Here is a 17261-nt window from a genome sequence, read left to right as displayed (position 1 = left end):
GCTGATGACATCACACCGCCACTTATGAAGATGATGAAGACGAAGGCGATGAAGGTGATGAAGGTGACGGAGCGTTGCGTCACGCTCTGAGCCAATCGAAGGTAAAACGGAGCGGAACCGGGTCGGTCCAACGGTTCTGGTGGATCCATTTAGAGGAAACGCCATAAATTTAAATATTCAATGAATTTTTAATTTCTATGTTTTTCTGAGACGATAAAACAAGATGGAGTCACAGAGACGAAGAAACAGGAAATATTTAAATTAAATTTTTTACCATAAACTGCAGCTGCACTTCATTAAACCTCATAATAAAATCACTTTCTTTAAAAACACGTTATTATTGATTTCTATTAGTTTTGCTGCAGAAATTTAAAAAAAGTATTAAATAAGAAAAAACAGATAAAAACTGGAATTACATTTATTTTATGTTTGGTTACTTTAAATGTTTTTTACAGTAACCTCAGTTGGAATAATAAATCACCTTTTATATTTGTTAAATTTACTCGGTTATTTTATAAACTTTAATGCAGAGTTTATTCTTAAATAAAGGAAATATAATAATATTATTAAACTCTAAAGCTGAAACTGATTTTTAATATTTCAGTTTCTAATTTTGCAGCAGTCAGGAGTTTTAATCAGCTTCTTAAAGGCAAAAATAAAATAAATGGAAGTGTTAAGGCAGATGCTGAATGCGTCTAAATGAATGTTGTAGCTGATTTAAATGTTCTGAACCGGTCGGAACCGGCCCAGACTCCAGACTCACGTCGTGCAGCAGCTTCTCCAGACTCTCCTGCAGCTCGTAGAAATATCTGGAGGTGATGAGGTCCTCTCTGCTTTTGTCCAGGCAGTCTCTGGACAGCTCGATCAGCTGGTGGAACACGAAGCTCAGGACCCCGTCGGCCAGCGGACGCACCTTCTCCGGCGCTGCCGAGGCCAGCAGCTCGGCCAGGCGCTCCTCCATCTGGGCCGTGGCCTGGGGGCGGAGTCACGCAGAGGGAGGGGCTTATAACGCCACATCATTCAACAAACGGTGAACTAGAGGATTATGAACGATGAATATCTGAAGCGGCGTTTCTGTAAATCGGATCATTTTTGACGTGGAGGAATTAAAGTTTTCCGGACCTTCGGGAAGCGCTCCTTGTAGACGTGGTTCATCATCATGATCTCGTGGTCGAAGGAAACCGGCGAGCGTCCCGGGCTGCAGACACACCAAACATCAACCAGAGAGGAAGGAATTAAAATCACTGAACTAACAAACAGTAAAGAATGAACATCAATTTTATTTTGCATTTTTCTGAGACATCGGTTGATCTTCTGGTCTTTTCTTCTTCATGGGTTTAATCTGCAGCAGGAATTCTGTTACTACTGATAATCAATAATCATTTTTAATGACATTTAACATCAGCAGTCAGAGCACTGCTGCTAATACCAGAGCTAATTTTTAGCTAGCAGTTTAGCGCTTCCTGCTAATTTTATTTTTTTCAATCTACTGGATGTTTGTAAACATTCATAAAAATAAAGTTATTGTAAAGTTTATATTCAATCTTTTTTCACAATAATTTTAATCAAATAAAGAAACGTAGCAGAACAAAATGAAACAGGCAAATTAAAAACAAGATATAAACATTAATACAACAGATAAGAGTTTAAAACAAGTAAATTATAATCTACAACTTAATTTGTTATTGAATTGTTGGACTAAATTAATATATAAATTAAATTTAAGATAGCACTCAGCGTTAGCTTAAGCTAATTATCATGTTGGTATAATTAGCAAGAAAATAAAATAAAATCTGATTTTACAAAAAAATGATAAAATATTAATTATTCTTGCAATTCTAGATTCACAATAATTTCAGGTTTTGGCTTTAAAAGGTAAAAAATCAACAAATTATCAATAAAATAATAAAATATCTGCAGCTTAAACAAAAGTAAAGGGCTAAAAAATCAAAATGCAAGAAAAAAACACTGGATGACTGAGATCCAGGATGAGTCATCCACACACACACACACACACACACACACACACACACACACGCACACACACACGCACACACAGACACACACACACACACAGACACACACACAACAGGTCATGTGAGCGATGAGGTAATGCCTAAAGTAATTTATCAGCAGCTCAGACTCTAATTACCTGCTTAATGAGGTGACAGAAAACGTCATGCAGTTTGTCATCTTACACACACACACACACACACACACACACACACACACACACACACACACACACCTGGGGTTTGTTTACGTCACCTCGTTTCCAGACTGAACTTTTCCTTTTGGTAAAAACTGGATTTTATTTAATTCTCTAAACGTTTCAAGGAGCTAAAAATAAATAAAACAAATAAATTTAGAAAAGAGAAAATCTGTTGGTAAAATAATTAGTAACAAAAAATACTGACAAAATAGAAATAAAAAACTTTATATATGGTATGTTTAAATATATTTAAGATTATTAACACAATGAAAATAAAATTAGATCTAATGACAAAAAAGATCAAATACAATTAATACAATTTATTAAAAGAATATATATAAATAGAATGAATACATTTTTAATTATTATTAATTGTAATAATGATCAAAAATATATATTAATAATATTTTAAGTAACTAAAAATTTATAATACATTATAATTTAATTAAAAAAAGAATAATAGCAGAAATATAATAAAAAAGAAAATGATTAGTTTGAAATAATCACATTACTTGTGAATATCAGATGATGATAAATATGATTGTATTTAAAAGGAGCCAGGAGGATTAATCAAACCCAGAGCGCCGGATGGACTCGCTATGAAAACTAAAGTCAGTCTGTGGTTTACAGCCCATCGGCTCAGACACAGGAGGGTTAACGGTTCCTGCAGAACCGCTCCAGAACCGGCCCGGTTCCCCCCACCCCTGGCTACGGCCCTGCACAGAAACCGACCAATCAGGAGAGAGCGTGGGAACATAAACGGATTAAAGTTTAAAGCAGAGCGATAACAGCTGCAGCTCTTCATCATCGCCTCTTCCTCCGTCCAATCATCATCATCAGGTCGGCTGATGAAGAGGAGGAGGTGATGAAGAGGCAGACAGCAGCAGCTTGTGGTCAGTAATGTCTGACCGGTCAGAGATGGCGGCGCCTCCTGGTGGGCAGCTGAGAGTCAGGAGAGAAAACTTGAACTGGACCGTTTTCTGTTTTTTACTGGATAATAAGAAACCAGTGAACAGACTGTAGATACTGTAGATGGTACCGATCCGGACAGAACACAAAAACTGGAACATACAAGTTTTTAAAGTTTTTACATTTGAAACAAGAAATGACTTTCACTTTCAAATGAGAAATAATTTAACTTCAGAGTGAAGCGAGTCACATCACTGAACAAGCAGCTCTTTAAGCTCCGCCCAGAAAATATCTACAAAATGTCACCAGAGTGGGCGGAGCCAAGAGACACAGGGGGCGTGGCCGAGTGTGGCGAGGGAAAGCAACTATATTGTAACATTTAGCAACTTTTCAGATCCTTTAGAGACACAAAAGCAACCAGCAACTATTCCAACAACCTTAAAATGATTAGCAACAAATCGTTAATAAAAAAACATCGACTAGCCATCAATGTAGCAGCATTTTGTTTTCAAAACGGGTCTAGCTACAAGTGTAGCCACCTTTAACCCCTCCTCCCTGTGGCGGCGGCGGCGGTACCTGAGGCTGCGGGAGCGCGGCCTCATGGCGGGCGAGCGGCGGCCGTCCTCGTCGGTGACGCTCTCAGAGCTGAAGTGTTTGGTGAGGAAGTGCAGCTCGTCCGGCGTGGGCTGGAAGGGCAGCTGGTGGAGCTTCTCCTGAGATGAACAGGAGGACTGTGAGAGGAGGAGCACAGAGGGAGCACAGATTACAACCAGCAGCTACAGGTGGGGGCGGGGCGGGGCAGGGAGGCTGCGTTTCAGGGCTACAAACCACAGAAGAAGAAGGAGGAAGAGGCAGGGATGAACTCCAGCTAAGATACACAACAAACGACAGCAGGAATAAACAGAAACTCTGAAGCTGCTTCACTGAAACCAGTTCAAACTGGGATGAAACCAGTTAACCCAACTGAAACCAGGACAGAGAGAAAAACCAGATTCAAGACTGAGATGAAACAGAATTAAACCCAAAATACATCCGGAGAAAATTAGTTTGAAAAAAGAACCAAATCCAGAAAAAATAGAAATTAAAACCAGAACAATAGAAAGTCCAACAGATCGGTTCTGGAGACGGTGCTGGGACAACCGCAGGAGGGAGACGCAGGGTGTACTTTCTTTCCCCTGCCTGCGGGGTGTACTTTCTTTCCCCTGCCTGCGGGGTGTACTTTCTTTCCCCTGCCTGCGGGGTGTACTTTCTTTCCCCTGCCTGCGGGGTGTACTTTCTTTCCTGCCTCGGGGCGGCGGACTCACGGAGACGGTGGAGCTCGGCGTGTTGGTTCCGTATCCGGAGGACGGCAGCGAGGCCAGAGACCAGCGGCGGCCATCGGTCCTGCAGGACACACATCGACCAATCAGAACCTCAGGATTTAAGCGGCCAATCAGAACAGAGAGAGATGAAGATGAAGAGCCAGATGTTCTTCATCTGGGTGAATCTGTCATCAGCCAAGTTTCCGTTCGATAAAAGATCAATAAACAAATAAATGAAATTAAGCCAATAAGTTGGTCTACGAGATAAATCATTAGAAATCATGATGTACAGATTATGTTCATAATCCAGCCAATCAGAGGAGACGTCTGTGTCCGATTCAGGCGTTGGAGCAACAAGCTCCGCCTACTGGGCTTCTGACCACTTCCTGTCTGTGGCGTTTCCAGCAGCAGTAACATCCGGCTGCTGGTCACTAATGGAAAATAAGTTTCCTTTGTTTTGTGAAATAAATTTGATTTGAACCTAAAACACAAAGGTTTTATGGAAAAATGTGCTTTATTTGAAATTGGTGAAAAGTTTAAATTTGTGTAACTTTACGGCCGTGGAGACGCAGCTGGTGAGCAGAGGGTAGAGAGTAATGAGGGTGGATGCAGGCAGAGAGGAAAGGTGCGTCGGTTACCTGTCGGCTCTGTGTCCGTGGCTGTGAGGAAAACAAAACATTTTAATTTCATGATTCACCACAGCTGGAGGATCCTGCATCAGGTCTCATCCTGATCCACGATCAAACCAATGTTTCCCTGACTAAACATGTTATTGTTATATTATTAATAAAAGTGCTTGAAGTGCTGTGTGTGATGTGAAGCTCCGCCACCAGGCGGCGCTGTAGTCCCAGCGCCCAGCAGCAGAGGTCAGCAGCGGGACAGAAATGGATTTCCATTTTAAATCACCGTCAGCTCGTTGCCTCTGCTGCAGCCAGAAACGTTTGATGGGTTGTCATGGAAATACCCAGGGGCCATTTAGATCAGCGTTTCCATGGAAACACTATCACTTCTTTTTAATGGGGAAAGTTGATATTAACTTTTGGAAGCTGTCAGCAGACTGGAGGAGAGCTGAGAGATTAGAGTTATTAATCTCCGACAGAGTGACGCCTCCCGGCGATCATCTGCATCTTCGGCTGCAGATTTAAACAGCAGCATAAACGGCAGCCATTTTTAAAAATACAGCCAATTATGACAGAAATAATCTGGGTTATTTAGCCTTCAATAAACAGGCTAAACAGTTAGTTTGCTAGTTTAATATTTAGTTTGAAGATTCAATATGAAGCTAAATATTTGGTTAGCAACATCAATAAATAGTTAAACTAGATACTTAGTTCTCTAACTAAGTATTAAGTATGAAGCTAAATGTGTAGTTAGCGAGCTTGTAAAATAATATTTGGTTTGAAGCTAAATATTTAGTTTGCTACCTGAAGATTATTTTCAAACTAACATTTATAAAAACAATGATTAACAGTGAAGAAATTACTTTATGAAGTGAAATTTAATTTCTTGCTGTCATGTCAGAGAGCTGAAGCAGGTGGCTGCGGTTTAACGCCCAGCAGCTCTGAAGCGTTTCTGTTCAGGTGAAAGAAGATCTCACCTGCGAGCCGGAATGAAGGAGAAATGCGCCGCTGTGTTGGGGGAAAAGTTGCGAGGGCTGTCCAGTGGGCTGGTGCCTGCAAGACACAGAAAAGGGCAAAAAACAAAATCTGTCGGTTTTATCTCAAACGCTGCTGCTGCTTCAGTCCAACATTAACTTGTTTCAGAACAAAGTTTATCCTTCCAGTAAAATTAGCTTTTTTACTGAACAGATTTAAAATTCTGACAAAATAAAGAACAAAAGTGACTTTCCTTTCTTCTCCATCTGATCCACATTAACACATCCAGACTGACAGCAGCTACAATGGAAAATAATCATTATATCTGCGTATGTTTATTGTTTCATACAGTATTTATCTAAAAACATGCAGAAATAGATTGTATTTTACTTTAAATCTGTGAAAAATCCAGATTCCTTTTTAAGAAAACTATAAACTAGGATTGAAGATTTTTTTTTGTTTTAAATATACAGTTTCTGCCCTGCGACAGACTGGTGACCTGTCCAGGTGACCCCGTGACCCCGCCTCTCGCCCGGAACGTTAGCTGGGGAGGAACCAGCAACCCTCCTGACCCCATGAGGGACGAAGGGTGAATAGAAGATGGATGGATGTACAGTTTCCTCAGATTTACCTGAAATATGTGCATTTAATTACTGACTTTAAAAACCTTTTGCAAGTCAAAATGTTTATTGTTCACAAAAAGTTTGACCCACAGTGACCCCTGTGACCTGCAGTGACCCACAGTGACCCCTGTGACCTGAGGTGACCCCGTGACCCCTGTGACCTGCAGTGACCTCACACAGCCCCCCAGTAACACAAACTGACAGACTGGCTTCATCAGCAGCAGAAATACAAACATCATTGTGTGAAACAGCCTCTATATGAGCATGGCAGGTAACCATGGAAACACACAGAAGCTGTTTTACATTTTTAGTGTGTCGTGTTAGAAAGTGAGGAGACAGTGACCTACTTTAGCAGAACCTCAGAACTATTCCTGCAAACGAGACGCATGCTAATGCCTCGCTGACGCCGACAGGCTGAGAAAAGAAAACACAGAAATAACCGGAGAAACGCTGCGACTGACAGGAGGAGCTGCTGTTACGAAAACCACCGTCATCATCTGACCTTTTCCCAGGAACGGCCTGCTGGAAACCAGTAGGAGAGCAGGAGACTTACTGGCCCAGCAGCAGAGCAAAGAGAAACCCAGTGAAGGCAGAAAACAATCCTGAATTATTGGCTTCATTTCCAGAAACATGAAAACCAAACGGCTTTAACCAGCTCATACCAACCCATCAGATTAAAGAGATTCTATTAGAAAATAAAAATCATGGTCGGCTTGGAAACTGATTTAAGAGTCGAAGACGAAACAGTCAGTAATATGGCCACTAAGGTCACCAGGGTGGATAAGGTCAGGACACAAATTAAGATCACGGCCACTGATGTTAACTGGCTGACAACTTACTATTTAACTACCGTAGTAGTCATCTGTTGACTAGTTGTTTAGTAGGGCTGTTGAGGTCATCTGCAGGAAAATTAAGGTCACTAAAGGTTGATGAAAGGTTCTACCCTCCATGTCCAGGTGGCTGGTGACCAACAAGGAGCCGTTAAGTCACTCATAAGGCCATCAGGGTCAGCACCAGGAACCTGAAGGTCAATAGTAGGGCCACTAAGGTGACCTTGAGGTGACCTTGAGGTGACCTTATTATTCCTACTGAACTGGATCGCCACGTCCTGGATGAGTCTGGGTTCAGGGCGGATGTTCGAAGCAGCTGCTCTCAGGATGTTTGCTTCCCTCAGCGGCGTCAAGGACACATGACAGTGTTACCACGGCAACGCAGCATCAGAGGATGCAGGAGGGGAAGGTGGAGAACATCACTGCTGCTTCCTGTTAATGTTGAAAGAAGCTGAAAATAGAACCTAATCTATTCTGGGTCCAACTGATCTTCATCTCCTCAGAACCAGAGTCTTCCTCCCTGCTGCTTTACCAACCGGCACAGATCAAAGACGAGCAAATATTTAGTCTGAAGGAGGTTTCTCTTTACCGTCCAGCAGGTGGCGCATCACTCAACAATCATGTTTTCCTTTGTCTTAATAAATATTAATATTTTAACTTTTAATCCAGAAAAACAATTATTACGGTAGTAAAGTTGTTGGTTGAAGGTTAAAAGAGCACTCTGCCCCCTGCTGGTCGGAGGCGGTGCCGGTCTCACCTGTGTGTCCGTGCAGAGGGGAGTGCGGCCGAGGAAGAGTCGGGGAAGTGCTGGACGTCACGATCAGACTCTTCCTGTTGCTGGCCCGGCAGCTGTGGACACAAACACACACAGTTTCAGGTTAGCAGCAGGTCAACAGGTGAGTGGCTCCGCCTCCCACCTGTGGGAACGGTTGCAACGAGCCAATCAGAGGTCCAGATTTCTCCTGACTGATTCCCAGGCCCCATTCTAGCGATACGATTGGCCGCAGCAGCTGCTAAATGCCCCGGCGTCGCCATGGTGACGGCCGCAGCACCAGCAGGTCAGAGTTACTGACGGAAACATCACAGACCCGGCAGATCGTTCACAGAGACGGGAACGCCTGATCCGCACCGCGGCTACGGAAACCCAGGCAGGACAATTACTGCTGCTAGAGGAGAGACGTTTATTAAACCGTCGGGACGGCAGAAAAAATGAAACTCAGTTATCTTACCTGGCTTTTTTAAATTCCTGAGAAATATTTTACAAGAAATAAAATAAAATAAATTATTTTAATAAAATAAATTTTATTTTTATTTTAATAAAATAAAATTAATTTAATAAAATAAATTAATTTTATTTTATTTTACTGAGAATAGAAACAGACCCGGCTGGTGGTTCTGGTGGGTTGCCAGGTTGGACGGTTCTCCTGTTTCATGAAACTCGGTGGCCCTGAACCCTCTGCTTAGCGTCGAGTTATTTAGTTATTTTGTGGAAGACGTCGGGGTTTCAGAAAGTTTATTCGCCGTGGCTGATGGGTTTGTTGTTTCTGTGGAGAGGCGAGCCGACGCAGAGCTGAGCTCAGTGGCCAAAACACTGCAGACGCTGCTGCATCCAAGGTTTCCCCCAGAAAACCTGATAAGTCCGGTGGCTGGGCGCCAGGGCGGTGATTCATCCAGGAGCCCGTCGTGTTTTTGAGTTCTGAAGTTTGAAAATATCATTTGATAATTATGTGTTGTTGAAAGAAGTTTAATACCTGAAGACCAACTATAAAGTCTTAAAAATGCAAACATTTTAAAAAGACTTAAATAGTAAAGCACAAGTAAAGCCTGGTGACCCGCCAGGCTTATAATACACTGGGGGAAACCATGTGCATCGTCTCCGTATCACAGATATCAGATGATTCTGTGAAACTCAGTCCAGACTGGAAAGCAGCTGAGCTACAGGAAGCATCACCACACGGCGCTTCTTTACATGTTCGCCTTCATCTCTACATTTGGTGACGGATTGAAGCCATGAATTAACACGTCACCACAAAGTTTAATTTACCGGTGTGATGTGACATCCTGTAGCTGTGAACCAAGAAATCTGCTGCGGTTTCCTTATAGTGGGAGATCAGGGAAGCATCTGGAGCCGATCTTATCAAACAATCTGATCTGCCTCTTTACAGGTCTAAAAATCAACCACAGTTACCAACAAGCGACATTCAAACAAAAAAATATTAAAAAAACAGCATCGACCAAACTGAGGTCAGAAAACTGTAATCGGTGCAGAACAACTTTCCTCCACAATCCAAGATGGTAGAGCAGATAATCTGCCCAGGAGTCAGTAGGAGCCCAGCGGAGAACAGAAGAAGAAGAAATCAGGAAAAGCTGCTCTGAAGGGGAAGGGATGAAACGCAGCTCCTCAACAAACAGTAACAGGAAGCTTCCCGTCGCCATGCCGACGCAAATCACCGAGAAACCCGGAGTGCCTCGGAGGGCGGCGGACGGTTGGATGAACGGTTGGATGCAGACGTACCTCTCGGAGCGCCGCAGCATGTTTCTCTCCGGCAGTGAGAAGTTGGACAGAACCGTCCAGGACTCAGACATGCTGAGGCTCCAGCAGCATCGCTATGACGACGACTCCGACCTGTCAGCTTCTGCACTGAGCGCGTGCAGAAGCTGCTGCCGTGGCGACCGTCTCCCCACCTTCTCTCTCCGGTCTGTTTTGCCCCGATCAGAACCGGATGATTCTTCCAGAACCTCAAAATCCTCCCGACATGCAGCAGCCGACGTGACGTCAACACACACACACACACACACACACACACACACACACACACACACACACACACACACACACACACACACACACACACACACTAGACCCTTCAGAGCAGTAGACTCGGAGGAAATAGCGCCACCTTCAGGTTCTGACTACAGGTGCATGTTATCATTAATGAGATAATGTAAAGTTGATTAATTTTATTGATTAATTGATAAGCAGATAAGTTCTCTGAACAAAAGAACCAGCTGTCTTTTCATCACAAAGGATAAAATTTTTCATAATTTAAAAAACCCATCATTACATAATTTATTATTATTTTGTGTCAGCTGCATTAAACACCAACTGAGTAAACAGAAAATTGATTTTGTGACATTATTGAAGTCATATTTATAATAAAGAGCCTCTTCAGTTCCATGTTTATGACAGAACAATAAAATAAGATGTGGAGCAGTTTGAGCAGAAACGTTCAGGAGGATTTTCAGATCAGATCTGATAAATAGATGATTTATCCATAACTCTGTATGGATTAAGTTTTCCCAGAGTTACTCTTTCTGCGTTCACCAGCTGCTGAACTGGACCTGCAGATTTTGCTGCTCAAACACCAAAACCATCCCAGCGTTGATCAGTGTTAACGTCACCAGAAGCCGAAAAAGGAAACAATCGGAGCGTTTTTCCTCCTGACGGTCGGGTACGTTCTGTTGTCCAGCTGCTGTGGTTCTGACCCAAACCAGCCTGTTCCCCTCCTGGCCTGTGGGGGCGCTGCACAGGAAACGACACAAAACCTCTGAAGACACTGAGAGCAACTTCCTTCTTCCCCAGATGGAATCAGAAACGAAGGAGTCACATTTCAGGTAAAACCCCACCAGTCGTTTCTCCTGCTAGCGCTAAGCTAACCCTAGTGTTACCCAGAATGCCCTGCGCTGTAGTCCACTTCCTGCTATGTTGATCTGACATATCAACATAGCAGCATGTCTGCAGGCGGCACTGTGGACCAATCAGGAGTGCTACAGGTGGGAGGGGGCGGGGCTTACCTCCAGAGGAAGGGGTTTCCTCGCAGGTAAGCAGGGGCGGAGAGAGGGCCGTCAGAAGGAAAGGAGGGAGAGGAGGAGGAAGAGGAGGGCTGGTCGACAGAGGGGTGGAAGGAGGTGGGGGAGAGCAGGTGATGGAGGAGGAAGCTGCTGTTGCTGTGGCAACGCAGCTGAGCCGGTGACCAGATTCTGACGAGAGAGAAAGAGAGGAGGAGGAAGACAGGATGAAGAGGAGGGAAGAGTGGAGCCTTCTAGTGGCGCCTGGTGGAAACTGCAGCTACATAATTATTGTTTCCAAACCTGGAATTTCGATTCATTATCATAAACTCCATCTAAAGGTTTGAGATGTAAATAATCCAAACTTAATTGACTAAACACTAACTGCTCTCTAATCACGATGCCTTCGCTTCCCCTCAGAAAACTCAGAACTGATTCTGTTGCTTTTTAGACAGAAATGTTTTAGTTTGGATCTTTCTGCCTTCAGTTCAAGCTGTGGATGAAGGATCCATGACCGACTCCGTAACCCAACAGTCAAATTAACAGAAATAATTTGGGTTATTAGCCTGTCAAAGGGGGGAAATGGGGCTTATTTATCAGAGTATTTTCAGCATGTCATTCACTTATAAATGTCGGTTTCAAACTAAATATCTAATTCACTAACTAAATATTTAGTTTAGAAACAAAATGTTCAGCTTACAAAAAACTTGTTTGCTGCTAAAGCCAAATATTGAACTTACCAGCTCAATATTTTGTTAGCAAACTTGTTATTTAGCTAGCTAAACATCTAAAGCTACAAAGTGCAAGATAAATATTCCACTGGAAATCTCAGTATTTGGGTGCCGTGCTAACGCTAGCTATTTAGCTTCCTAGCAAAATACTGAACTTATTAGCTCAATATTGTCTTACTGAATTAATTACACAGTTAGCAAGCTGGATGTTTACTTTCTAGGTTTGGAACTGACATTTACAAATGAATAAGTAACGTGTTGAAAATATGACTTGATGGTTTTACATTTATTCTCTCTTGCTAAACAACTAAAATTATTTTAGCCAGGTTGGATTTTAGCTGTGCTACATGACAAACAGACTCCCCGCCATCTTAGTTTAGGAACGAGATGAACGCCACTGACTGGTTCTAACTGAACCTCCTGAAACAGGTTCATTTTGGTTCATTTCATGTGGCGTTCCTCCAGGCTGCGTTCAGGCCCTCTGGGTTTCTTGTTGGCCGAGTTTCTAGCCGTCCACTGACCTCCAGGTATATCAATCAGCACTAATGAACTGACGAGTTTCTGGGAGACGTGAAACCCTCATGGATCTGGACAGATTACATGACGACCTGGGGCTCAGCGGTCAGCTCCGTCTCCACAGGCCGTTTGGTCTGCCAGACGTTCGCCAGCTCAGGTTGGCTCATGATGATGCGAGCGCCGCCATTTTCCCACAGGATCTCCATGGACCTTCTGTCTCTGACCGCTGGACTTACTGGTCTAGTTAAAGCCTCAGTGACTCAGCCGGATCTGCCATGACGCATCCAGTCTGGGTTTCCTCCTGGAGACGTCTTCCCCTGAACCGTCCAGAACCAGACAGAGCAGCTGTGTGGACGGTTCTGATCTGGATTCGTCCTCTCTGCTCTTCCTGACAGCTTCTAGATTCACATTTCTCTGTTCTTTTTATGCTAATTTAGTCATTATTTAATCATTTACTTAATTCAAAAGTTTGAGATGAATTAACGGAAATTCATTAAATATGGAACCAAAACCGGATCGATGCATAATGAACAGATGATCAGACGGATGGACAGAACCAGAACCAGAACCAGAACCAGAGTTCAGAAAACCAAACTGCTTCTACTTCCCACTAAACTCAAGTTATCCAACTTCTGGTTCTGGTTCTCTACAGTTCTGGTTCTCTACAGTTCTGGTTCTGGTTGTCTTACTGCAGGCGGAGGTGAGGCGCTCCGCAGCGCTCCTTCCTCCTCTTCATCTCGTGTTCTGGGACAAAAGGCTGAGCTGTAATCTGTGATAATCCAGCAGCATGGAGCCGCTCATCTGTCCGTCCTGATCTCCGTTTAAAGGGATGACCTCAGAGTTATGTCACACACACACACACACACACACACACACACACACACACACACTTCTCGGGGTGAAACGTTCCTTTGGGTTTCTGAATCCTAATCCAGAACCTGCAGACAGATTACTCTCAGCAGCCAGTTTGCTCCATAAATCCCATTTCGGATTTCCCCGTTTGTTCCGGAATAATCCACATCCTGTTCCAAACGTCAGGATAAACCCGAGAGCGGTTCCTCCTCTGAGGTCGAAACCCGACCCAGAACCTTCACGGGGGAGACGTCCGGATCGAGGGGATCAGCGCCGACCCGGTTCCCTCCATGTTCCCAGAACCGGAGCGTCGATCCTGCTGCAGCTGTCCGGTTAATCCCTCTGCTAGCGGCTAACGCTCTGCTGTCAGCGGCAACCAGAGGACAGAGGGAGGGGGGCAGCGGGGGAGGGGGGTCGGGTCGGGTCGGATCAGGTCGGGTCCAACAGGTTTCCTCTGAAACCATCAGGCTTTAACAATCAGAAGAAAGTCTTTAAAAACATTTAGATTTATTATTATTTTAACTTGAATTTACTGTGAAAGTTTTATTACACTGTAAAACAGACAATAGAGCTGGTGGAAATTATTGGAACAAATACATTAATATTATTATATTATATTTTATATTTTCTTTTTAATAAAAATAACTCGTATTAAAAATATTATAGCCAGTTTGTTTCACACGGTTTGATAATTTTGGCATATTTTATTTGATCTATTTAAAAGATAATTAATATTAATTGTTGGATGCAAATTCAGATTTTTAGAAATCAAAATTAAATGAAAATATTTTTAAATTAAGTTAGTTAAATTAAAGTTTGGATGGTTCTGAAGTGCTTAAGTGATTCTATTGGACTAAACTGGATGTAGATAATTATATTAGATAAAAAGATGCTACATATACGCTGCAGTAAAATTATATTTTGAATTTGTTTTCAATATAAAAGTGGAGATAAAATGGTATCAACAGGTTTTCTTCCTCCCAGTGTGTTATCAGCCTGGCAGCCCCCCAGGCTTTACCAGCCCCCCCCCAGGCTGGGCGCTGCTTGTTTTTGTTTTTAGAAAAATAATAAGATTTTTTTCAAAACAATGCTTATTTATTTTTTATTTTTAATCCGAAAGGAAGGAAAGAAAGAAGGAGAAAACACGAGGAAGGAGTGAAGGAGGCAAGAGAGGACACAGTGAATGAATGAAGGACAGAACGAAGGAAGTTTAAATTAAATCCTTTTCATGATGGGAATCATTTCAGACAGAGCCAGGAACTTTCCTGGAAACCATCTGAATCCTGCAGGTCCAAAACACACAGAACATTACCAGCAACACACACACACACACACACACACACACGCACACACACACACACACACACACACACACACACACACACACACCTGATATAAATAGACCTGCACCCCTAACCCTAACCCTGCAGCTGTTCCTGCGCTTCACCTGAACCTCCACCAGGAGGCGACCTGAACGAAGCAGCGACACCTAAAGCTGGAATCTGATTGGCTCATTGCTTCTCTCCAGGTGAGAGCAGAGCTCTGATTGGATGAAGTGTTTCAGGTACTTACAAGCTGCCTCTTCTGGGAAGACTGAGCTCCTTCTGAAACAGAGGAAACAGAGAAGCAGTTTGTTAGTTTCTGGATTCAAACCATCAACCAGAGCGTTTCATACAGCGGTGCTCAAAGGGCGGTTCAGGGGTCAGCTCAATTGGGGTCATAAAGTTTCTTAGAAAAATTGTGTTTTTTAGACTAAAAAATAACTTGATAAAAAATGAAGATGAAAGAGATTATGGAGCTAATAAATTTTTAAAGACAATTTGAAACAAAAACAAATGATCAGTTTACTATAACAGTGACTCTTGGTTTGATTAATACAAACACTGAAGGCTTAGTAAAAACAAAAACAAGGTAATTTATTTTAAAAATATTAAAGCAAAAGTTATTTGGTCATAAATAGTTTAACAGTGCAGGAGTTTGACCAGCAGATGTCGCTGCAGCACATCACATCCAGCCTGCAGTAAAACTACCTCAGTCATTTTACAAATCCAGAAAATCAACTAATTTCACTAAAGATGATTTATTTTAAGAGTTAATAAAGTTTCTAATAGTGAGCAGAAACTTTGTTAGTCCAGACATCAGGACACAGAACCACGCTGCAGACTGAGCATGTGCAGAGATACACGTACAGGTGTGTCCGCACACACACACACACACGCACACACACACACACACACACGCACACACACACACACACACACACACACACACACACACACACACACGCACACACAGTGCCTGAGGCTGAGCAGAGCCTGATAAACGGCTCGTTTCTCTTCATGAATTTCTGGGACGATAATGGAGAAACAGTCTGCAGGTCTGCAGTGACGCCAACATCCAACCAAATCATTTCTAATACATCAGGAGAAATCTCCAACCATCCAATAATAATCCTGAAGACTTTGTTGTGTTGTTCATCCTGACGTTGTACAGTATTAAATCTAAACATGCAGCTTTATACTGCTGCTGAAAGATGCTGAACATTTAAACTAATCTTTTACAAAATTACATTATTATTTGTACAACATAAGAGCCAGAGGAAGAGGAGGAAGAGGAGGAAGAGGAGGAAGAAGAGGAGGAGGAGGAGGAGGAGGAGGAAGGCTCAAAGTACTTTCTGCTCTTAGCATCCAGAGAGAAACTGATCCTCATCAGACACTTTATTGCTTTACGCTGCAGGTTCTGCTTTCTGCAGCTGCTGTCTGAGTGCTGAGGGAGATTATCTCCACCCTCCACCTCCATCATCTCCACCTCCATCATCTCCACCCTCCACCTCCATTATCTCCACCATCTCCAGGCAGTGTATCCTCTGGACAGACTCAGTCAGGCTGTTTCAGGCCTGACGGCCTCCAGCTGAGATGACCTGATCCTCTGTGACGTGCAGCAGAGCAGGATCTGGTAACTTGTTTCATGTTTAATAGCTGATGGAGACGCAGTGGGAGGGGTTAATGTCATTATGGAGACGGAGGGAAAGACGAGGCGGAGAGCTGCAGGGGCGACGTCAGCAGCTCTCAGAGCTTCATCAGGACGGACTCTCCAGATAAACTGGATATAGAACCGCTGCAGGGCGATGCCCCGCCCCCAGCTGCTGGCTAACGAGGGCTAGCATCGCTTTTAGCTGTTAAGTTATCAATATAATGAGCTAAATCTCAAATACGTCTGATATATAAAAGAAAAACGGATGCAGTGCTTTGCTACAAACTATCTACACTATGACAACCAGATAAGATCAGGAAAAAGCTTTTATTAAGAAAATTAGCAAGGGAGAGGGAAGTAGCTCAGTTATGCTAGCTTGACTTTGACAACATTAACAGTTAGATGTGCTGCAGAATTCTGTGTTTTGGTTCAATAAAGAAAAGGCGACCAAAACTCCAACTGACAGGTCAGTAGATTTAAATTCGCTACGCAACCACTGCTGGTAGATTAGCTAATAGCAGCAGCAGCTAATCTAACACAGAGAGTTGGGTTAAAGCGGACCGGAGTCGGAGTAAAGTGTTAGACCATTAGACTGAGGCGGATCGTCTCTATTTTCATCTCTCCGCTGCATTAGATCAATAATTCCTGGTTGGTGAGAAAATCTGAACTTTCAGGTCGAGCTTCGAGTTTCAGGAACATTTTATTGACTTAGAAAGCAAACAGTCATGTCAGATCGTTAAAGACGACAGAGAACTTCAACCCCGGCCAGCGATCCACCCGACTCGGCTGAGCCGTCCTCAGATGGACGGGTTTCCATCTGGGACCAGCTGCCTTCATCTCACAGCTTGGTGCCATCAACAAGGTCTATCTAAGGCAATCTGTGATTGATTAACAGGCCTGGAACCAAGGTAATCAATACGTTTGATTAAC

General features: G+C 43.1%; 1 protein-coding gene across 12 annotated transcripts in view; it reads right to left on the bottom strand.

Annotated features, from left to right (window-relative positions):
* mast2 (microtubule associated serine/threonine kinase 2) overlaps nt 1-17261 on the bottom strand; it is a 57768-nt gene that overhangs the window by 14658 nt on the left and 25849 nt on the right. For 5 of the 12 annotated variants that reach the window (XM_044128379.1, XM_044128383.1, XM_044128382.1 and 2 more), the window contains 9 exons: nt 14931-14962; nt 11266-11451; nt 8228-8319; nt 6020-6095; nt 5061-5081; nt 4426-4504; nt 3698-3852; nt 1123-1198; nt 764-973 (listed from right to left, as the gene is read on the bottom strand). In XM_044128379.1, coding sequence (XP_043984314.1) covers nt 764-973; nt 1123-1198; nt 3698-3852; nt 4426-4504; nt 5061-5081; nt 6020-6095; nt 8228-8319; nt 11266-11451; nt 14931-14962 — 927 coding nt within the window. Of the gene's footprint in view, nt 1-763; nt 974-1122; nt 1199-3697; nt 3853-4425; nt 4505-5060; nt 5082-6019; nt 6096-8227; nt 8320-11265; nt 11452-13195; nt 13649-14930; nt 14963-17261 lie in introns of those variants that run through there. The other 7 variants (XM_044128387.1, XM_044128392.1, XM_044128384.1 and 4 more) reach the window with 6 other exon arrangements.

The sequence above is a fragment of the Gambusia affinis genome, linkage group LG10 (assembly GCF_019740435.1).
Source record: "Gambusia affinis linkage group LG10, SWU_Gaff_1.0, whole genome shotgun sequence".
NCBI classification, from domain to species: domain Eukaryota; kingdom Metazoa; phylum Chordata; class Actinopteri; order Cyprinodontiformes; family Poeciliidae; genus Gambusia; species Gambusia affinis.
This window is presented reverse-complemented; position numbering and strand designations above follow the sequence as displayed.